Source organism: Anastrepha obliqua, chromosome 2 (genome assembly GCF_027943255.1).
Source record: "Anastrepha obliqua isolate idAnaObli1 chromosome 2, idAnaObli1_1.0, whole genome shotgun sequence".
Taxonomy (NCBI): domain Eukaryota; kingdom Metazoa; phylum Arthropoda; class Insecta; order Diptera; family Tephritidae; genus Anastrepha; species Anastrepha obliqua.
In genome coordinates, this window is record NC_072893.1 from 58,926,089 (window position 1) to 58,944,465 (window position 18,377).

The window sequence follows — 18,377 nt, forward strand, 5'->3', positions numbered from 1 at the left end:
ACCAAGACATACTAAGCATATGTCCGGCATGTGAAGGCACCCGACACGACACTATCCACCTTTTCACATGCTCCATCAAACCCACTCATCTAACACCCCTCTCCCTCTGGACCCAAGATGTCGAAACAACAAGTTTCCTGGGCCTACCGTTAGATGAGCCGTACAAAGACGGCCGGTGATTACACTACACTGACAAGGCAAAGTTACTGCTACAACAACAAGCACTTGAATATTGTTTATGAATCCGTTCAGAACATTGTAGTTAATGATTATGGTGCTCACGTTCACCAACGTAAACGTAGGCGCGTCTCAGCTGACACGATGAAAGAACCATCTACTATACTACGGAACAGAACTGTGTTCATTTACATGGGGCTCGCATTAGTCTCATCGTAACAGCTGATAGGGGCTTGCGTTTACGTCGGTGAGTCCTGGTACCATTAGGGGTAAGTTGGTCCCAAAGGACCTAAATTTCATGCAAAAAAGGGACCGCGTTGATATCGCGAAAGACATGATTTCTAAGGCTGAATCCAACCCAACATTCATCAAAGGCATCATTACTGAAGACGGGACGTCAGTTTATGAGTAGAAAAAACACCAAACATAAATCAGGCGAATGAGTGGAGAGCTGCGAATGAATCAAGTCAAAAAACGACGTCGTTTTCAGTCAAAAAATGGGTATTGTATACCACACAATTTTTCCAGAAGGTCAGACAGTTACTAAGGACTATTGTTTGGGCGTTATGAGACGTTTACGTGACGAAATTTGCCAAAAAAAGAAAGGGTTTTTGGAAAAACAACTCGTGGATTTTGCAATATAATAACGGACCGTCACACAGTGTCATCATTGTCGGCGAATTTTTGACCCAGAACGGAACGAATATCTTTCAACAGCCATTAACCTGATACGGCTCCCTGCGATGTTTTTCTGTTTGATGGAATCGGGGAACGCGTATTAACAGCCGAAAGGAAGTAATGCAAAAATCAATGTCGACTCTGCTGGCTGTACCGAAAATAGAGTTTCCGAAATGTCTCGAGAGCTGGCATAAATCCGTTGCAGTTGCAGTTTGAAGATGATAAAATCGCTATTGAGGAATAAACTTGTATTTTGAATTCTCTGAATATATTCCGGGAAGTTTTTGATCAAGGTGGTATTTACAGATGGCAAACAAATTTTGTATGGTAAGTAATTATTAGTAATTAGTACTACTTCGCCAATGTTTGAGGCATAGATGACCTTTGAAGTATCAAGATGTACTATATGTAGCGGCAACGACCCTTCGTGGCATTATCTTATTAGTGGTCGTTACTTGCTTGAAGCGCTGAAATCTGAACCGTTGACCGGGTTGGGTTTGGTATTAAAAGAAATAGAAAATTTTTCATCGTGTTCATGTGATATACATATAAGGGAAATAGTAAATAGTTTTGTTGGATCATAAAGTAAGCCATCAATCTCAATCAAGAGCGTAATAAATTCTTTCCCAAAGAGAAAAAAAGTTAACGAAAGTTGGTTCATCGATGCATTCTTATCTTGTGAATTCGCGGCGCAAATTGTGATAAATTAGTTGCACGAAAATATTAATAGTTTAATTCTGTTTTTTTTTTTTTTGCCGTGATGATTTTTAAAGCCACTTCAAAGAACACTAATATGGCTCACTCGTCAAAACGTTCCGAGTTCGCTTATGGTAAAATATGTCAAACTTTCCACTGGAAACGTTATATGGCGCCAGACAACACCAGAACTGCTCAAGCCAAGAAATATTAATAGCAATCCTGATACGAGCTTCGGATCGTGTAATAAACTCCTGTTAGCCCCATTGGCGCTTGCATATACCGCGCGCTTGAGAACTTTTTTTAATTGTACAGCTGCAATTTGGCCTTTTTCAAAAGCAGAAAGCTAAGCTCCTCGGGGCGTTTTTTAGAAGTTACAACAAATTTTCACTTTGTTTCCTAAAACTACACGAAAGCTTTCCTTTTTTCATATTTCGTTAAAACGGAAAGATAGATATTTTGTACCTAAACGATAATAAACTGAATCTTTTCAACAGAAATGACTGTCATTTTTGGGTGAGCGCCAAATTCAACTTTACGATGCATTCCTTACATTTAGGCCTTGAATGCCAATTGACTCTACCTCTGTCTACAATATTAGGGTCAAACAATCGAGATCGTATCAATAAAACTATTGAAACAAATTTAAATTTTTTTTCACGATGTCTGCTAGTGGTGGCAGAAGGTTTTAAATAATACGAGTTATTCAAAATATCTTTTGCATTCAAATGCAAAATAACTGCAAAAATTCGAAAAGCTTCGCTAAAGGTTTCCACTTAAATGTAGACATTTATTTCCACATATAATATTTTACTCCGGTCCGGGACTTTTCTCTACGGCTAAAAATATACCACTTTGTAAAAGAGGTCATTCCGGCAGTAGTATTTCTTTGATGCCGGAATGAATCGTATTTATCACTTCATCAGTGTTCCACAAAAATGATTTGGTTTTGGTTGTTGGGTCAGTCTATCTACAACAATGTTGATAATTTTTGTATATATTACAACAGCGAACGCTCTTGCATATATTTCTTAATCTTCGCCTTACTTCAAACCCGTTTAATATATGATAATTCCAAATCCCATGTATGTATAAAAGTTTTTATTTTATTCAGCTTTCTACAACAATTCTGTTCGATGAAATAATACTTTAAATAAATATTTTTCTATCATAAAGTACAATGTAAATCCATTTTATTGCCAAGAGGCAATAATTATTAAACTGGGAAATAAACATAAGAATTTTATCCTTTGAATTTTAATACCTCTATAGGTCGGTAAGTCTTTTAAACGGTAAAGAAAAAATAATAAATGTATGTACATCCAGCTCAGTACCATGACACGCTCACGCACCTATCTACAAACTTGTCCATTCTTTATTAACTCCAACAATTGCATAAGAATTGGAGAGGTCTGAACGAGTCCGACATCGTTAGGATCCAAATTTACAAGACACTTAAAGAATAGCGATGTCATTCGTTGATCGTTCGTCCGCAAAATTGTCGATGCCATCTGATGTAGGACATTCAGTCGAAAATGGTAAGAGGGAATATCGCTAAATTTCTCGATGTAGTCACAAAACATAGTCCAGTCCGCTTCAAAAATTATGTTTAGCAACGCATCTATAGTAGATCGTGATCTGTCGCGACTATAGCTTAAGATTTGCCGACAGGCATTGACCTTATTCAACCCACAGTACAGCAGGTTGTGGAATATTGTAATCAAAATCTCTTCGCCGCCTTTATACCGCTCACAGTCACGCACCATGTGCAATAACTTCATTCGATTGTTTCGTTCAAAATAGACCCTACAAAATTCGCGTATATATTGGCGAAATACTAATTCATGTTTATAGGCAAATTTATATGCTATATTTAGGTCCACCTCTGACAATGTGTTCAAAACATTTCTGACTGATTCCGGGTCAAGAAATGAGTGCGAGAACTTACAGGATGTCAACGTAAAACACCTTCTTACCAGGAACGGCAAACATGTGACACCAAAAGTTTTAGCAACGACGATTGTGGGCGGCCCATAATTCTTACCATCGCCTCCATTGCCTGCAATTTCTCCACGGCTAAAAGGTACTTGCTTTGTATTGAAGGATTTTAATTCTTGCTCGTCGTCATTGACAATGGACGGCGCTAATTGCAGCATGTCCCGAATAAGCGGTGGCACTGTGACAAAAGAATTTTGGGAAAAAGTTGCGGGGCCATTCAGATTTTGTAGCGTTAAGGGTGTTACCGCACACACATTTTGGACAGTCCGAGTTATCTTTTCGAAGTTCGATGGTTTAATGGTGTCCGGTACCGTTTTAATGAGCTGTCTGTTAAATACGTTTGGGGGCAGTATGACCATGGGTAAAGGTGCTGCGGTTACCACAGTGGCTGCCGGATTGCCGTGCTTCACCGTTGCTGTGGTCATAGAAATTTTAGGTATTTTAAATTTTTTCAAAATATCACTTGACGCGTCAGTTGGTGGAGTGGGTTCTACTTTAATAGCCCTAATTGTATCGTCTAATTTTTCGCTATTTTCCATACTACTAATCGTCTTTGAATCGTTATCTTCGTTAATTTTATTTGAAGCGGTTTCAAGAGAGGTTTTATTAAGATCAGGACAACGCTCATCATCTGAGGAACTAGAAAAGTAATGTTCAAATGAAAATCATACACGTACATACAATGTTACTTACTTAAAACAGGATGTGGCCAAGGAAAGTGCGTCATCTTCGATTTCTTCGTCAAAATCTAGGCATACATCATCGAGTTTCGAGTCCATTTCCAACACAGACAAGCCTGGAAGAGGATCAGCTTCATCAACCCTATCCGGTGCTGTTTTAAACAGCGTCTTATCTGATTCTGTACAGTTCTGCTTTAATTGCATTACGTCTTCAGGTCCTTCTAAATTCAATTTTTTATAGCCGGATATGTTGACATTTTCGTTCCGTTCAAGGTAATTGCGTTGCTTCAGCTCTTTTGTTCCTTTTGACAAATCAGTGTTATGAATCGCTTTCTAATTAAGTTGTGAAGAACATACAAGTCTCTCGTTGACTGCAAAATCTTTATAGTAAAAAAACTAATCGAGCAAATCCAAACAAAAGCCTCTATTAGCGGCAAAGGGTGAATTAACTATTTTCAGAATATGATTAGAACCATTTAAACACTTTTTCAGTAATTATTTCCACAATTTTAACTGATATGCAATAAATGTACGATGACGATCTTGCCGTGAATCAACGAAAGATATGTATATGAACATAAAATCAGTTTTTATTAATAACTTTATTTTGCACCTGTTTCCAATTTATTGTTTTCATTGCCATATACTTGCTCGCAACATACAGCAGAATCCTCAAAAGTAGAAGTTTCTTTGTGTTCATCTACAAGTTTAGTTTGATAAAGGTGAAAAAAGGGATTAGTAGAAAGCTTTACAGTTATGATTTGCATTTTACTTTCTGTAACATGTTTTTCTTCGAAAGTAATTTCCTCCTTTTTGTTTTTATCGATACGTTCAACATCAGTTGCATCAGAAACTTTAGATAAAAAAAATTATCAACTATTGTAATTATTAATTTAAGATAAGCTCACCATCGATTGACATTAATGGAGTTTTCGTTATTGACTCAGTGCTAAATATAGAGCATTCTATACCAGAATCACTGCAAACCTTGCCTGTTAAAAATATCAGACACGTATGGTAACTGCAACTAATCTGAATTATTTACTTACCAGCCCCCTTATTTTTAAACAATTTACTTGCATCCCCTCCATCACTAATCTCCTGTTGGGATTCATCGTGTTGCTGTTTTTCTGCCTCCTCGAAAATAGCCTCCCTTTCTTCACTGTTTTCCAATCCAAACCCATACTCGTAGTTGAAATCTTCGGAATTATTTTCCATCAAAGTTAACTGTGGCATTGGTAAATGAACCCTAACATGATGCTCCTGATTGTCCTCTACCAAATCAATACTCTTAGAATGATCGTATTCTGTGGACAAATCACCAGAAATCTCATCATTATCCTCGAAGTTTTGTGGCTCATCAGCAGCGTTAGCAGTTCGGTCGTGCTTGGTCCTAGTTAAATGTTCCCCGGGGGTATCAAGTTCTGAAATAATAGCTGATTCATCGTAAGAAATTTTCGTTTTATTGGCTAAAAGAGATTCAGTGTCCACGAACAGAAAATCAAGAGAAGACTTATCACTTGAATCTCCATCAACATGATCCACACATTGCGAAGAAATATGATTTTCTATTTTATCTTTACAAGTTCCACAAGTTGCAATATCTTCTGATTTCGACGACTCATTATGTGAGATGTTAGTTTCCTTAATAGTATTATCCAAAACTGTATTATTATAACTTTCTCTTATAGGAATTTCTTGAGTTGAACTCGCGTTAGGATGAATAGAGGTAAACGAGTCCTCAAGGGCATTGACGCTATCAGAATGTTGATGCTCCGCGCTTTTATCGATTTGGGACATTTCAGTAATACCATCGTTACCGCTTTGACCATGTTCTGAAGAGTTTACCCTTTTATTGATATTTAAAAGAACTTCATTGAGTTCAAAATCAGGGTCAGGTAATGTATTACTAGTGTTCGCCCCAATAGATGAAGCTATATTATAGAAATCGGTTTTAGCAAATCTATTTTCAAATAATATTGTACTAAACTCACTGCAAACTACTGAAGGAGCGGCTTTTTCCGTTGCTGAGGTAATCACTGGGCTATCGGTCAATTTCATGAATGCATCAATATTGCCCTCAATGTCTATAAGTGGCATATCCAGTGCTGCTCCAAAAGAATCGTAATCATTGTTATTGAAGACCTCTTCTGTCGCAGTCCCCAACTTTCCTAAAGCAACAGCACTTTTCAAAGGCATCAAACCATTATTAATGGCAATAGAACACTCGTTTAACCTAGACGATTTCAAAGATAAATCTAGAGGTAATAAATCTTGATCAGCAACTACGACCGCCTTATTAGTAACATCTGGAGCTATAGTGGATTTTTTAGATAAATCTAATAAAACATCAGATATATGAGCTGGCGGGGGAACAACCGTATTGTTTTGTGATTGTGAATCTTGTACCATAATGGGTTGCGTAGCTGGTCCATCTAGAACGCGCGCAATAACATTTGCAGTGTCTCCTACGTTGTCAATGTAATTTACCTAAGATTGAAAAAGCATATATTTATATATTAACGAATTACGCACTACTGTAAAATTAAAATAAACATGTAAGCAGCGTCATAAAAGACATACCGCGAGAGTAGAGTCTTTGTTACCCGAACGACCGAAACGTGTTTTAAGCTGTCACGAAAACCACAACATACCGGTGGAAACTCAAATGTACATATATGCATATACAAATTGTTCAAGGGCGCATAACATACAAAAATATACAAAAACCCCAACTATTTTGAGCTATGAGCAATGATTGTAATTGCAACAAAATTAAACAATACGGATAGGCGAAAAAAAGTATTTATTCTTAGGTATGAAGTGTAGAATAAACTTCTTATCGAGTTTGTGGCGTTTAAAGCGATGCAAAAGTTAATGCATAGCTTGCCCTTCCAAGTCCTGCTTGTTCTGTGAATTCAATAGTTAAATGTTGTCATCAAAACATCAAATGCGAGACAACTTCTTACACATGTAAAATATTATTTTCTATCCGGTACTATCATAAAACAAATGCTCGACGAAATTAAAAAAGGAATACCAAATACCAATAAGTATTATTATTGTTGCTTACCAAAGAAGAAAATTGATTCAAAACCTCTAATAACCACAACGTTTAAAAATGTCTCACTCCTCGTATTTTTTGCCACGGTAACATATGTGAATATGTATGTAGTTTAGATCATATCTAAGAAACTACAAATTCGTGCTCAATAAACTATATTTAACATACATAGTAGAATCCAACAAAGTATAAAAGGTTAGTTAGGGCTTTACACTTTCGATGTTGAACTTTTTTCCATGCACTGCGGTTATCATATATAGTCTGAATTATTTAGGAAGTTCATTAACTAGTTACTTTATTTTGTAAAAGAGAACAAATATTTTTCCCTGGAATTAAGTAGTTTTTAAAGTTATTGTACAAGCGGTTTTTGTTTTTGAATATGGACTTTCAAAATCTCTAAAAACGTTCATTTTAATTAGTGATAAATTACTAAGATGTAGTTTGACAAGAAAAAGTGATTGTCGCCGTTATCACTGAAAAAATTACCGAAAACGTGCATACTATAGTAACCGTTGGCCGGAATAAATTTGCTTACCAACTCAGCCATGTTGAATTCTTCCTGGCCACTATCGATTTGAGCACTTTCTGTTTGTATTAGTTGGCAGCTGCCTCCATTCTCCCAATCACCTTCAAGGTAGTACGTGATAGGTTGTTGCTCATTTGAGTCTAGGTAATGCGTCGTTGAGGTCACCAACTGTTGCGATATTGTCGAAGATGCAGCTGGTGTTGCTGATCCTGCCATATTGCATGTGTCGGAAAAAAGTTCAACGTATTTAGCCAAATCACTTTTAGGCACACCGGCATTTTCTACGGTGCCTTTCTTACTGGAGATTTTCTTGGGTTTTCGTCCACGTTTTTTAGGTGGACCATTTTCCACTATGGTTTTTTTCTGTTTGGGTTGTCGTTTCTTCTTTTTAGTCTCTTCCTTCGATGTTTCAATTGGAACTGGGACGTAAGCATCATAGTTAGTGCTTTCATTATTGTTTATATTATCAAGTACGCTGGTCGCTTGCAAAGTCTCAGACTGTTGATTGTCTACCAGCACTTGCGATATCAAACGGGATAACACTTCGTCTTCCTGCTTCTCATTATTTTCTGGAACAGTTTCGAGATTATTTGATGCCTCGACGGACAATTGTAAATTCTTATTTTTGTTACATGAACTGGGCTTTTCTTCTATCATATTGGTACTATTTGAACGATTGCGCAATAATCCGTCAACACGACTACTAAATAATCGTTGAGAAGCATCAATACCACCTAAATCAATCGAAATTTCCATTTTATCTGAGCCTTTTACTACTTGAGGTATTAATATGGATAATGAGATTGGTGAATCCTGTTCCTTAAAACCATTTCGAGATTCTTCAATTTCAGAGGGATGGATTAATGCAAAACTAGACTTTCGTTTGCGTGACGGGTGTCTGAATTTTTGGTTCCCTGAGAGCTCATCGCCACTCAACTCCAAAAGTGACATAGGGGGGATTTCCTCCCCCATTTCTGAATAGTTTCCACACTGATCGATCATACAATCCTGACACTTTTCTAAAAGATACTTTATGTTTGTAAGAGAAGATACCGCATCGAATGTTGGCAATTGCACCACAGGGCAACTTGACCTTAACTGCATAAACAACTGCTTACGTCGTTCTAACTTCAAACCTTCACTATCTTGCTTCAATCTGGGGTAATATACATATAATTGATCTTCAAGGCGTTTTAAATCATCGATTTCTGCCATCATTAAATCGCAATGAATAACAACAATCGAACAAAATTTAAAATTTTAACAATTAATAGAACTACAATTTGGCGATTGGCGAAATTACACGATTATAACGGATTATTGTTACAAATGGCGCAAATGACGCGTGAGATAATCGTTGATTTGACATTTACATACGTTACCCATTGGCATAATAGCGAGTTTCAATCCTGCGATAGTTTTATATTTAATGTATTGAATTTGAATTAAACATAATAAATTATTTAAAAAAAACGACTAACGATAATAATATTAATAAATTTGGGTCCTGCATCAGATCTGTTATAATTGTATCACAATTTCACAATGATATACTGTCAAATACATAGGCATTTATTTGGATAAACGGCTTAAGTGGAAACGTATATCGTTGCCTAGGATTAATATTTCAAAACATGTATTTGGTGTTTAACCGTAATCTTCCTCTCAATGGGAGGTTCCGAAAGATGCTGCAGAAACGGCAGGAGTCAGTGGATTATATTCAAACCTGCGCAGATAGCTGTGCAATCGCCTGACGTAGCTCCATAACTTGGTGCAAGCTCACGTCTCTTAGCTCTTCCATTCAAAGCTCCTCTTTGATGGATGGATTGTGTCTTATCCTATGACAAGGAAGGGCTCAGGTCGCAGCCTCTTTAGTCAATGCAACCGCTATTTCCTTCTCAGATATACTCCTATGTGACGAGACTCAACTGAGACGGATGCCATAGATAACACGGATGCTGTTGAAAATAAATCGGTTTCCAATGCAACTCTGTAGTAAAGAGAGAATACAAATTGTGAACATACACACTAATATATGTATATGTATACAAATTCATATTGTCTCAACTTTGGCATGTCATTCTATTTTCAAAATTTGAAGTCAGTTACTTAAATAAAATGATTTGAACAGATGCGATTGTACATTTCTATACAATTCTGTTTCTCGATTCACTCAAGGATTAATGAGGACTAACCTCATAGGTTCATAACCCTGCGAATGCCACCTGTCTGTCGCCCACAATGGACAACTTATGTACATACACTTCCGCTTGGAAGAAGCTGGAAAAAATTCTCATCGGCACAGACCGTTTTGTTTTGGGGCCATATAATTCAGTATAGGGTGCATTTTTGGAGTTTTCTTTCGGGAGAAGGTGTATTCCGGCTTACTTCATCATCCACTTCTGTTCAGTTATGAAGCGGTGTCAGCTTGAGCATCAGCTCCATCGCAGTTGTAGGGTAGATACGTACCGCTGTGTGTATCAACACATGCTAAGCGCTGAAGGTTAGTCAGTGCTCTCCGTGCGGTCGAAAAGCAATCCTCGATATTCACGCGACTTCACCATATGATACTATTGGTTTATTATTTATAATTTACGTTTATAACGTTATAACGTTTTAAGAATGGGCCCCGATATATAAGTCCCAGTTCCCCGTAAATTTCTAATCAGTAGATAAGTATTACGAGTATTCATATGCCATTTAATGCCCTTTTGGCCGGCAATACTAAGCAGTTGGAAGAAATCCAAAGAAAGCGGCCATTGAGGTTGCAAAAAATTATAAAAGCTATGCGCATGTAAAATTGTAATACCAAATAAAAGAGCAAAATAGCAGTTTGCGAATGGCGCCATATATATTCCCTTCAGAGAAAACCGATATAAATTTCAGGCTGGCATCTTGGTGATTCTATAAATTGATTACCAAGTTTATTAAACGCATTTCACATTTTGTCTGAAATTGACAATTCCACTGTCAAATTAAAATCGACGGGGTTTTTGGTTACATCATTTAATACGTGCACCGGAAAATATTGTGGAAAAGCGTGTTCTTTTAGCAAATAATAATCAAATAAGTGAAAAATTTAACTAAAAATTGCCTTAGGTGGTCTGCCTCGCTTCCATAGCGGTGAATGAGCGGTAGACGCGCCTAAAATGTCCCAAAATAATCAGGTTAGTTGAGTTCATCATTAGCTTGACTTTTTTTGCGAATGACGATAATAATCTGGTGTTTTCCACGAAGTACATTAGTTTGGGATATGTCTAACGACGTAATATCTAAATGAAAAGTTGTTAGTGTATGCGCGCTTTCGAATTAATTTCTTTTGCGTCTTTAATTTGATATTTCTTTGCTGAATTTTTTTGTATATTCGTGTATTGACATATTAAATTAAGAAATTTTAAAGGTATAGTGTAGTTTTATAGAGCATAGATTTTTTCCTAACTTTTAACATAATAATATACATACACTACAGTTGTGTTGAAAGCCATCCGGTTATAAAATAATTCAATAAAATATGTCAACATGTGGTATATACAATACGTGTATTCCTGTTGCGATATTTGCCAAATGTTATTGTCGCCTATACATATACATACATTTGTATGTCATCGCGAATATACCTTACCACAAGAATAACATCGTGACTACCATATATTTCTTGTTCAACTCTAATACATATGCAAATTTGTAAAATTATGATTATTTAATATGTTTATTACGATTATTTATTTTGTGTTTCTATGACTTTTTATTTTTTGTTTTCAGCTGGTTTTTAATTGAGTTTCTTCCACAATTACGGTTTTCCCACTATCGCGCAGCATCCACTTAAAGCTAGAAGAGTGAACATTTATATTATATCGAGTTCGTTCTATAAGCTTTGAAAAATTGTTCGGCATTGACAACTTATTTTTATTATCACATTTTTCATTATTTTGCCTGACGAACGAATATATAAAGATATTTTATTTCGATATAGATTTTCCTAGCTTTCCCTTGATCTTTTGTTACTTATGTGCACATGTAAAGCTGTTTAAAAGTAGAAGAATATCAAAACGTGATTGCATTGTTTATATTAAGAACATTTTATTTTTGTAATAATGGCGGCCTATTTGAATCGCACTATTTCGATGGTGACTGGAAATGGCGCCAACGCTCATCCAAATGCGGGCGCAATGACTTCCAACTATAATCCGAACGACCTGTTGGTTGAAAATCGAACCATGCAACACGCAATTGATAAATCACCGCTGCAGGTATTTGTGAGAGCTAAGAAAAAGATCAATGACATATATGGCGAGATTGAAGAGTATGTTATGGAAACCACACAGTTCATTAACGGTAAGTTCAATGATACTATTTTCATTTGATCTTTATTTAAATAGTGAGAATATTCAATATCTTTATTTTAATTAGCTCTACATGCAGAGGCAGAAATTGTGGATAAGGCTGAGCGAGAGTTATTTGAAAGTTATGTACATAAAGTGGCGGCTATACGTGAGGTTCTCACTAGGGATCACATGAAGGTTGCTTTCTTTGGGCGCACCTCCAATGGCAAGAGTTCAGTAATTAATGCTATGCTGCGAGAGAAAATTCTCCCTAGTGGTATTGGCCATACAACAAACTGTTTTTGCCAAGTTGAAGGCTGTGATGGCCAGGAGGCATATTTGATGAAAGAAGGTTCAGACGAAAAACTCAACGTAGTGGTACGTTTAAATTGTTAGGAATTTAAATTAAAGTACTTACCATATCTACATATTTCTTTTAGAACATAAAACAATTAGCAAATGCACTTTGTCAGGAAAAGCTAAGCGAAAGTTCATTGGTACGAATTTTTTGGCCTAGAGAACGTTGCAGTTTGTTGCGTGATGATGTTGTCTTCGTTGACTCTCCTGGAGTGGACGTGTCAGCGAATTTAGATGATTGGATCGATAATCATTGCATCAACGCCGATGTATTTGTGCTTGTTTTAAATGCGGAATCAACTATGACTCGAGCAGAGAAACAGTTCTTTCACACAGTTTCACAGAAACTATCTAAACCAAATATTTTTATACTAAATAATCGTTGGGATGCATCGGCCAATGAACCGGAATTTCAGGATTCGGTATGTAGTACTATTTAAACCTTTGTGTGTAATCTAAATGCTAAATGTTCATGTAGTTTGTAATGTAGTTTGTAATTAAAATTTTTTTTTCGTTTAAATGTGTAAACACTATTGATGTTAACTGCGAAAGCAGGATCTGGAAAAGGTAAACATGTTAGCATACCTTAGCTAGCCTTTATATACATGCATATATGCACTGGCATGCCTGTCGATGAGCTTCTTCCATTACATTATTTTCTTGCGCATGAACTACATATATGAGTTCATATGGGCTGAATTATTATATAATTTCAGGTAAAGTCGCAGCACACAGAGCGTTGTATTGACTTTTTGACGAAAGAATTGAAAGTTAGCAATGAAAAAGAAGCAGCTGAACGAGTGTTCTTCGTATCGGCACGTGAAACCTTGCAGGTAAAATAATAAAATATCTTTTTAAGAAACAACATTTTTTATAATAATTAATGCAAAAAATTTGTAAATATATATACAGTATTGTGTGGTTAATTGCACAACTAACTTCAACAGGCAAACTATTTTTTTTTAAACGGAAGCGAACAATTTAATCAGCCGAAATAAGCCTGATATGCAATTAAATTAATATATTTAATAACAAACTTGCATTTTTGCAACTAAAAAGCTATTTGGTGTATTTGAACGCGCAATGAAGTGTTGAAGCAGCTAAGCACATTATATTGATTAAATATATTATCGGCGCCCAGATCCTTTGGTACCTCCATATCTGAACGGCAGATTCTTTTATGAGGATTTTTTCTTTATGGCGAAAATGCAGTCAGATGTGTCAATAAACCTATGTATGATAGACACTACTCGTATATCAATGCTGCTAATGCTCGTTGGAGGCAATCACCTTTTTGCCAAATAAGCAGCCAAACTTGGCCAGAGTGGAACCACGGCCGCACAAAATCACTACTGCATCTTAGGAGACAAGATATGAGAAATACAATGGGGGTACTAACAGGACACGTACTAATAGACTGGGGGATCCACATAATGACTTTTAACGAAGCTGAAGAAGAGGAAACCGTGCAACATCTCCTGTGTACATGTATTGTTCTATATAGAAAAACGCTTTCCACGCCCATATTCGCTTTTATTTACAGCATTGAAGAGGTATCTCAAATATATATATATATATATATATATATATGTATATATACATATATATAATTCGCGCGTACACCCTTTTTGGGTGTTTGGCCGAGCTCCTCCTCCTATTTGTGGTGTGCGTCTTGATGTTGTTCCAAAAATGTAGGGACCTACAGTTTCAAGCCGACTCCGAACGGCAGATATTTTTATGAGGAGCTTTTTCATGGCAGAAATACACTCGGAGGTTTGCCATTGCCTTCCGAGGGGCAAAATTTATTAAATCCACAGGTTGGTTCAGAAAGGAGTTCAGCAGGAGTGTAAAGGACTAATGTTATCACAGTGGGACAATTCAGGCCAAAGTGTGTCGGATTGCAGCCACTCAACCTAAACCATGATAATATCTTTCCCAGTTCTCGAAGCACTTCTTGACATGATCAGCGGTTTTTAGATACTCAATTGGGGCAAATTTCCGCCCTTTCATGAGTCTTTCAAGTTTTGGAAATTAGAAAAATTGCTACCGGTGAATACATGGTGGTTGTTTTTGGTCAGCAAATCAGAATTAAGAAGTGACGTGTGCGCTGGCGCATTGTCGTGATACAATAACAAGACAGTCGGTTCTACGTTACCAGAACGACCCAGATTTAAATTCGACTAAACTCAGGCCAAAGGCTGTCACTTCAACAGCATTCGCCAAAAATTATAAGAAATGTTTTATGCTTTTACAGCAATAACTGGTTGTTGCACAATTCCGTAAGTTTTTTCTTATAAATAATATTCCTTATTGACAGCACGTCCTTCTTTCAAGAACTAAAGACGAACCAGTGAAATAGTGAGCAAAGCCTTAGCATTTGACAAAACTACGCATGTTTTTTTCGATCCTGGCTCTTCTGGCCTCTCCCATTGGGATGATTCGACTTTGATTTCAACGTCATTTACCCATGTTTTATGTCCTTTTTGAATAGATCTGAACGTCATCAAACAGCTCCTCAACGTTCCTCACTCCAAAACGGGGTAACCCTTATAACTTTCAAAAATAAACTAAAAATGAAAAATTTCTGATAATATCCAGATGTTTGGGAGACTCTTGGGTATTAATATAACAAACAAAAAATTTAATACCGAATGTACGAAGCCTAAAATTTAACGTCATTTTGTTTTTGAACGAATCTTTTTAAGCTTAATCTTGTTGCATTTTATTAAAGGCTCGTCTTGAGGAGGCAAAAGGAAATCCTCCACATTTGGGCGCGATAGCGGAGGGTTTCCAGGTGCGTTATTTCGAGTTCCAGGATTTTGAGCGGAAATTCGAAGAATGCATCTCACAGAGCGCCGTGAAAACCAAGTTTGAGCAACACAGTTCGCGAGGTAAAAGTTTGTCAGCAGATATGTGCTCAATGTTGGATAACATATATGAACGTACCACTATATTCCGAAACCTAAAAATTGACCAAAAGACGTTACTTACGGAGCGTATTCAAGGTACAGAGACACAAATGATGCAGGTGACAAGGGATATGAAACTGAAAATACACAATATGGTGGAAGAGGTTGAACAAAAGGTATCGAAGGCGCTTAATGAGGAAATCTGGCGTCTAGGTGTATTAATCGACGAATTCAATATGCCATTCCATCCGGAGCCCTTAGTCTTGAACATCTATAAAAAGGAGCTGAACTCGCATGTAGAATCGGGTTTGGGATCAAATTTGAGAGCTAGACTTTCAATGGCATTAGCAATGAATGTAGAATCGGCTCAAAGGGAAATGACGGGTAAGATGGGAAATTATGGAAGTGCCAAAGAAACAAACATTTATTGTTTACCTTTACAGATCGCATGTACACTTTAGTGCCGAATGAAAAGGTCGTCGTCCAAACGAAGATAGCCACACGCACACAACCTTTTGAAATGCTATATTCACTAAATTGTCAGAACTTGTGCGCTGACTTTCAGGAAGATCTGGAGTTTAAATTTTCTTGGGGTATAACGGCGATGATTCAACGTTTCACAGGCAAAGTGAAAGATCGTAAGAAAGGACCGCCAGCTCTATTAAATCGACCAAGCAGTGTTGGAGTAAGTATAAAAAATTATGTTGGAGGAAAAAGAAACCCATTAATTTCTCGGTGGATGTGAAAAGTGATCGGTTTCTCGTAAAGTATCAATCACACAATTTAAAGTTTATGCGCGTTGTCAAGGTGACATTTCACACTAAAAAATTAGTTTGCTATTTTTAGTTTGTTCCATTCAGTTGCAGTGTATTAACAATGGAAGTCAACAAAGAGAAAAAATCGGAACATTTTACAGTTTTTCTTTGATAAAGGCGTAAACGCAAGCCAGGCCGCTTAAATTGTGAATGGTGTTTATGGTGTTTGACCGAGCTCCTCCTCCTATTTGTTACGTTCGTCTTGATGTTGTTCTACAAATGAAAGGACCTACAGTTTCAAGCCAACTCCGAACGCCCATTGCATGCCGAGGGGCGACCGCTATTAAAAAAAACTTTTTCTTTTCACAGAGATTCGCACCTACGTTATCTCTTTATTCCGAATGGTGGTCACGCACCAACCCATTCAGCTACGGCGGCCGCCATAATTGAGATTGACCAGCATATTATTAGTCGTAGCATCGCCGAGGTGCTAAAGATCGACCATAAAACAGTTTTAAACCACTTGCGCAAAAGTAAAGGATTTCTTTTCCCCGAATTGATATAATTGTAACTGACCTGATTTTCTAAAAATATAACCTGTATCCATACTGTTAATAATTGTTAATCTGTCTACATAATATTACAGAATCTGTCGCCTTCAACACCTGGCACCGATACACCGTTATGTCTGATACCACGACCTGTTGGAGGCATTACACAAGACCAGTTGTCGGTTATTTCCCGATTTGCAATGGCCTCAATAGGTTCGCAGGGTACCGTAGGTGGACTGGTAGTCGCTGGAATTGTAGGTTTATATGAGTTTAATATTGTCCAATACTTTTACTATATACTTTGCTGACCAATAGATGCTGAAAACAATCGGTTGGCGTGTACTATTGGGAGTTGGTGCTCTGTATGGTTGTATATATTTATATGAGCGTCTATCATGGACAAATTCGGCAAAGGAGCGAACTTTCAAATCGCAATATGTGCGTCACGCTACCAAAAAGTTAAAAATGATAGTCGATCTCACGTCGGCAAATTGCAGCCATCAAGTGCAACAGTAAGTTTTTGTGCACTTAATAACTATGTATTTGGTTTTTGGCAAATATTATCTATTATATGTATAATTTTGCAGGGAATTGTCAAGTACATTTGCCCGCCTGTGTCGTTTGGTTGATAATGCCACTACAGACATGAACGAAGAACTAAAAAGCCTTGAATCACAACTGTCAGTCCTGGAGTCGAATCAGAAGCAGCTTAAATTGTTGCGCAACAAGGCCAACTATATTCAAAATGAACTAGATATATTCGAAAATAATTACATTAAGATAAACTAGTTGTAACTTACGAAATGCAGGCGTTTAATGTGTCGATATTAGTTGCATATGCGACTTTTAGCTCATTGAATTTGCGTATTAAGTTAAATGAAACTGATTATTGCCATCAAGAATTTGCACTGATGTAAATGTTTGATGTTTCAAACACTTTGACTTGGCTCAAAGTTTTGAATAAATAGCCTAATTCGTAAAACTACTACACAAACGATGCTGTTTCAAACTTTCATTAAAATATAAACTTTTTGACCTTTTGTCCTCATAAATTCATATTAAAACCTATCTGCAACCCTATGTATTGATTATTTTGCTCATATTTATGTATTTTACTTTAACAATTATTGTATTCTACTGTGGCCCGAAAGCAACAGCATTTTGCGATTTGGCAATTGTGTTATTAACGATATTTCTATAAAAATATATTGCTTTTGTTAATGACAAAATGCTAAGTCAGAAAAACTATTTTGTTTGAATGTATATATATAATGAAAATATTTAGCTAAGTAGCTAAAGAATCGGATCAAATAGTTTAATAAAGATTGAGCATAAAAATTGAAATTTTAGAATAAATGAATGTCTTGGGTGGGAACAAGTCAATCAAAATAAGCCAGCTTGAGATCCTGTGCCAAAGAAGTTCCGAAAAGGTATTCAATCATTATACTATTTCAGTCTAATTTAGTCGATGGTTTCCAAATACCGGAGGCTTCCAACGGGTTGAAGGTCGTTTACAAATTTACCCATAGAATTTCCCTCCCTGTTTGTAAGCCAGTCACAAGCAAATATATTATGTTTGTTTCGGTTATCTTATCAAGTTTCTCGCATCTAACACTCGGCACCGGCAACGCAAAGTTAGCGAAATGGTGAAGTCGCGGTGAGTA

General features: G+C 36.7%; 2 protein-coding genes across 3 annotated transcripts; one reads left to right on the plus strand and one right to left on the minus strand.

The window, feature by feature from the left end:
* Window positions 1–2,635: 2,635 nt before the first annotated feature.
* LOC129237812 (uncharacterized) lies at window positions 2,636–9,235 on the minus strand. The gene is made up of 8 exons (XM_054872753.1): window positions 7,829–9,235; window positions 6,224–6,719; window positions 5,279–6,163; window positions 5,138–5,221; window positions 5,002–5,082; window positions 4,843–4,929; window positions 4,243–4,531; window positions 2,636–4,188 (listed from the first exon to the last, which is right to left on the minus strand). Exons 1-8 carry the CDS (start codon window positions 9,035–9,037, stop codon window positions 2,904–2,906), a joined length of 4,416 nt encoding a protein of 1,471 aa, XP_054728728.1. The 5' UTR covers window positions 9,038–9,235; the 3' UTR covers window positions 2,636–2,903.
* A 1,564-nt stretch (window positions 9,236–10,799) lies between these two features.
* Window positions 10,800–18,057, plus strand: LOC129237239 (transmembrane GTPase Marf). 2 transcript variants are annotated; one of them, XM_054871830.1, is made up of 11 exons: window positions 10,800–10,986; window positions 11,582–12,154; window positions 12,230–12,519; window positions 12,582–12,920; window positions 13,054–13,065; window positions 13,215–13,331; window positions 15,230–15,791; window positions 15,851–16,092; window positions 16,809–16,967; window positions 17,029–17,225; window positions 17,301–18,057. In XM_054871830.1, exons 2-11 carry the CDS (start codon window positions 11,914–11,916, stop codon window positions 17,500–17,502), a joined length of 2,361 nt encoding a protein of 786 aa, XP_054727805.1. In that variant the 5' UTR covers window positions 10,800–10,986; window positions 11,582–11,913; the 3' UTR covers window positions 17,503–18,057. The 2 variants fall into 2 exon arrangements, with proteins under 2 accessions (XP_054727805.1, XP_054727806.1); XM_054871831.1 differs by lacking the exon at window positions 13,054–13,065.
* The last annotated feature ends 320 nt before the right edge of the window (window positions 18,058–18,377 follow it).

Excerpts from the sequence above, each read along its gene's own strand:
- LOC129237812 (XM_054872753.1), bottom strand. The coding sequence starts at position 9,037 with ATGATGGCAGAAATCGATGATTTAAAACGCCTTGAAGATCAATTATAT. Across the intron at positions 6,720-7,828 it reads AATTCAACATGGCTGAGTTG|GTAAATTACATTGACAACGT; the intron begins GTAAGCAAATTT and ends TTTCAATCTTAG. Across the intron at positions 4,532-4,842 it reads AAACAATAAATTGGAAACAG|GAACAAAAGAGCTGAAGCAA; the intron begins GTGCAAAATAAA and ends ATTTGTCAAAAG.
- LOC129237239 (XM_054871830.1), top strand. The coding sequence starts at position 11,914 with ATGGCGGCCTATTTGAATCGCACTATTTCGATGGTGACTGGAAATGGC. Across the intron at positions 16,968-17,028 it reads GACTGGTAGTCGCTGGAATT|ATGCTGAAAACAATCGGTTG; the intron begins GTAGGTTTATAT and ends GCTGACCAATAG. Across the intron at positions 17,226-17,300 it reads TGCAGCCATCAAGTGCAACA|GGAATTGTCAAGTACATTTG; the intron begins GTAAGTTTTTGT and ends ATAATTTTGCAG.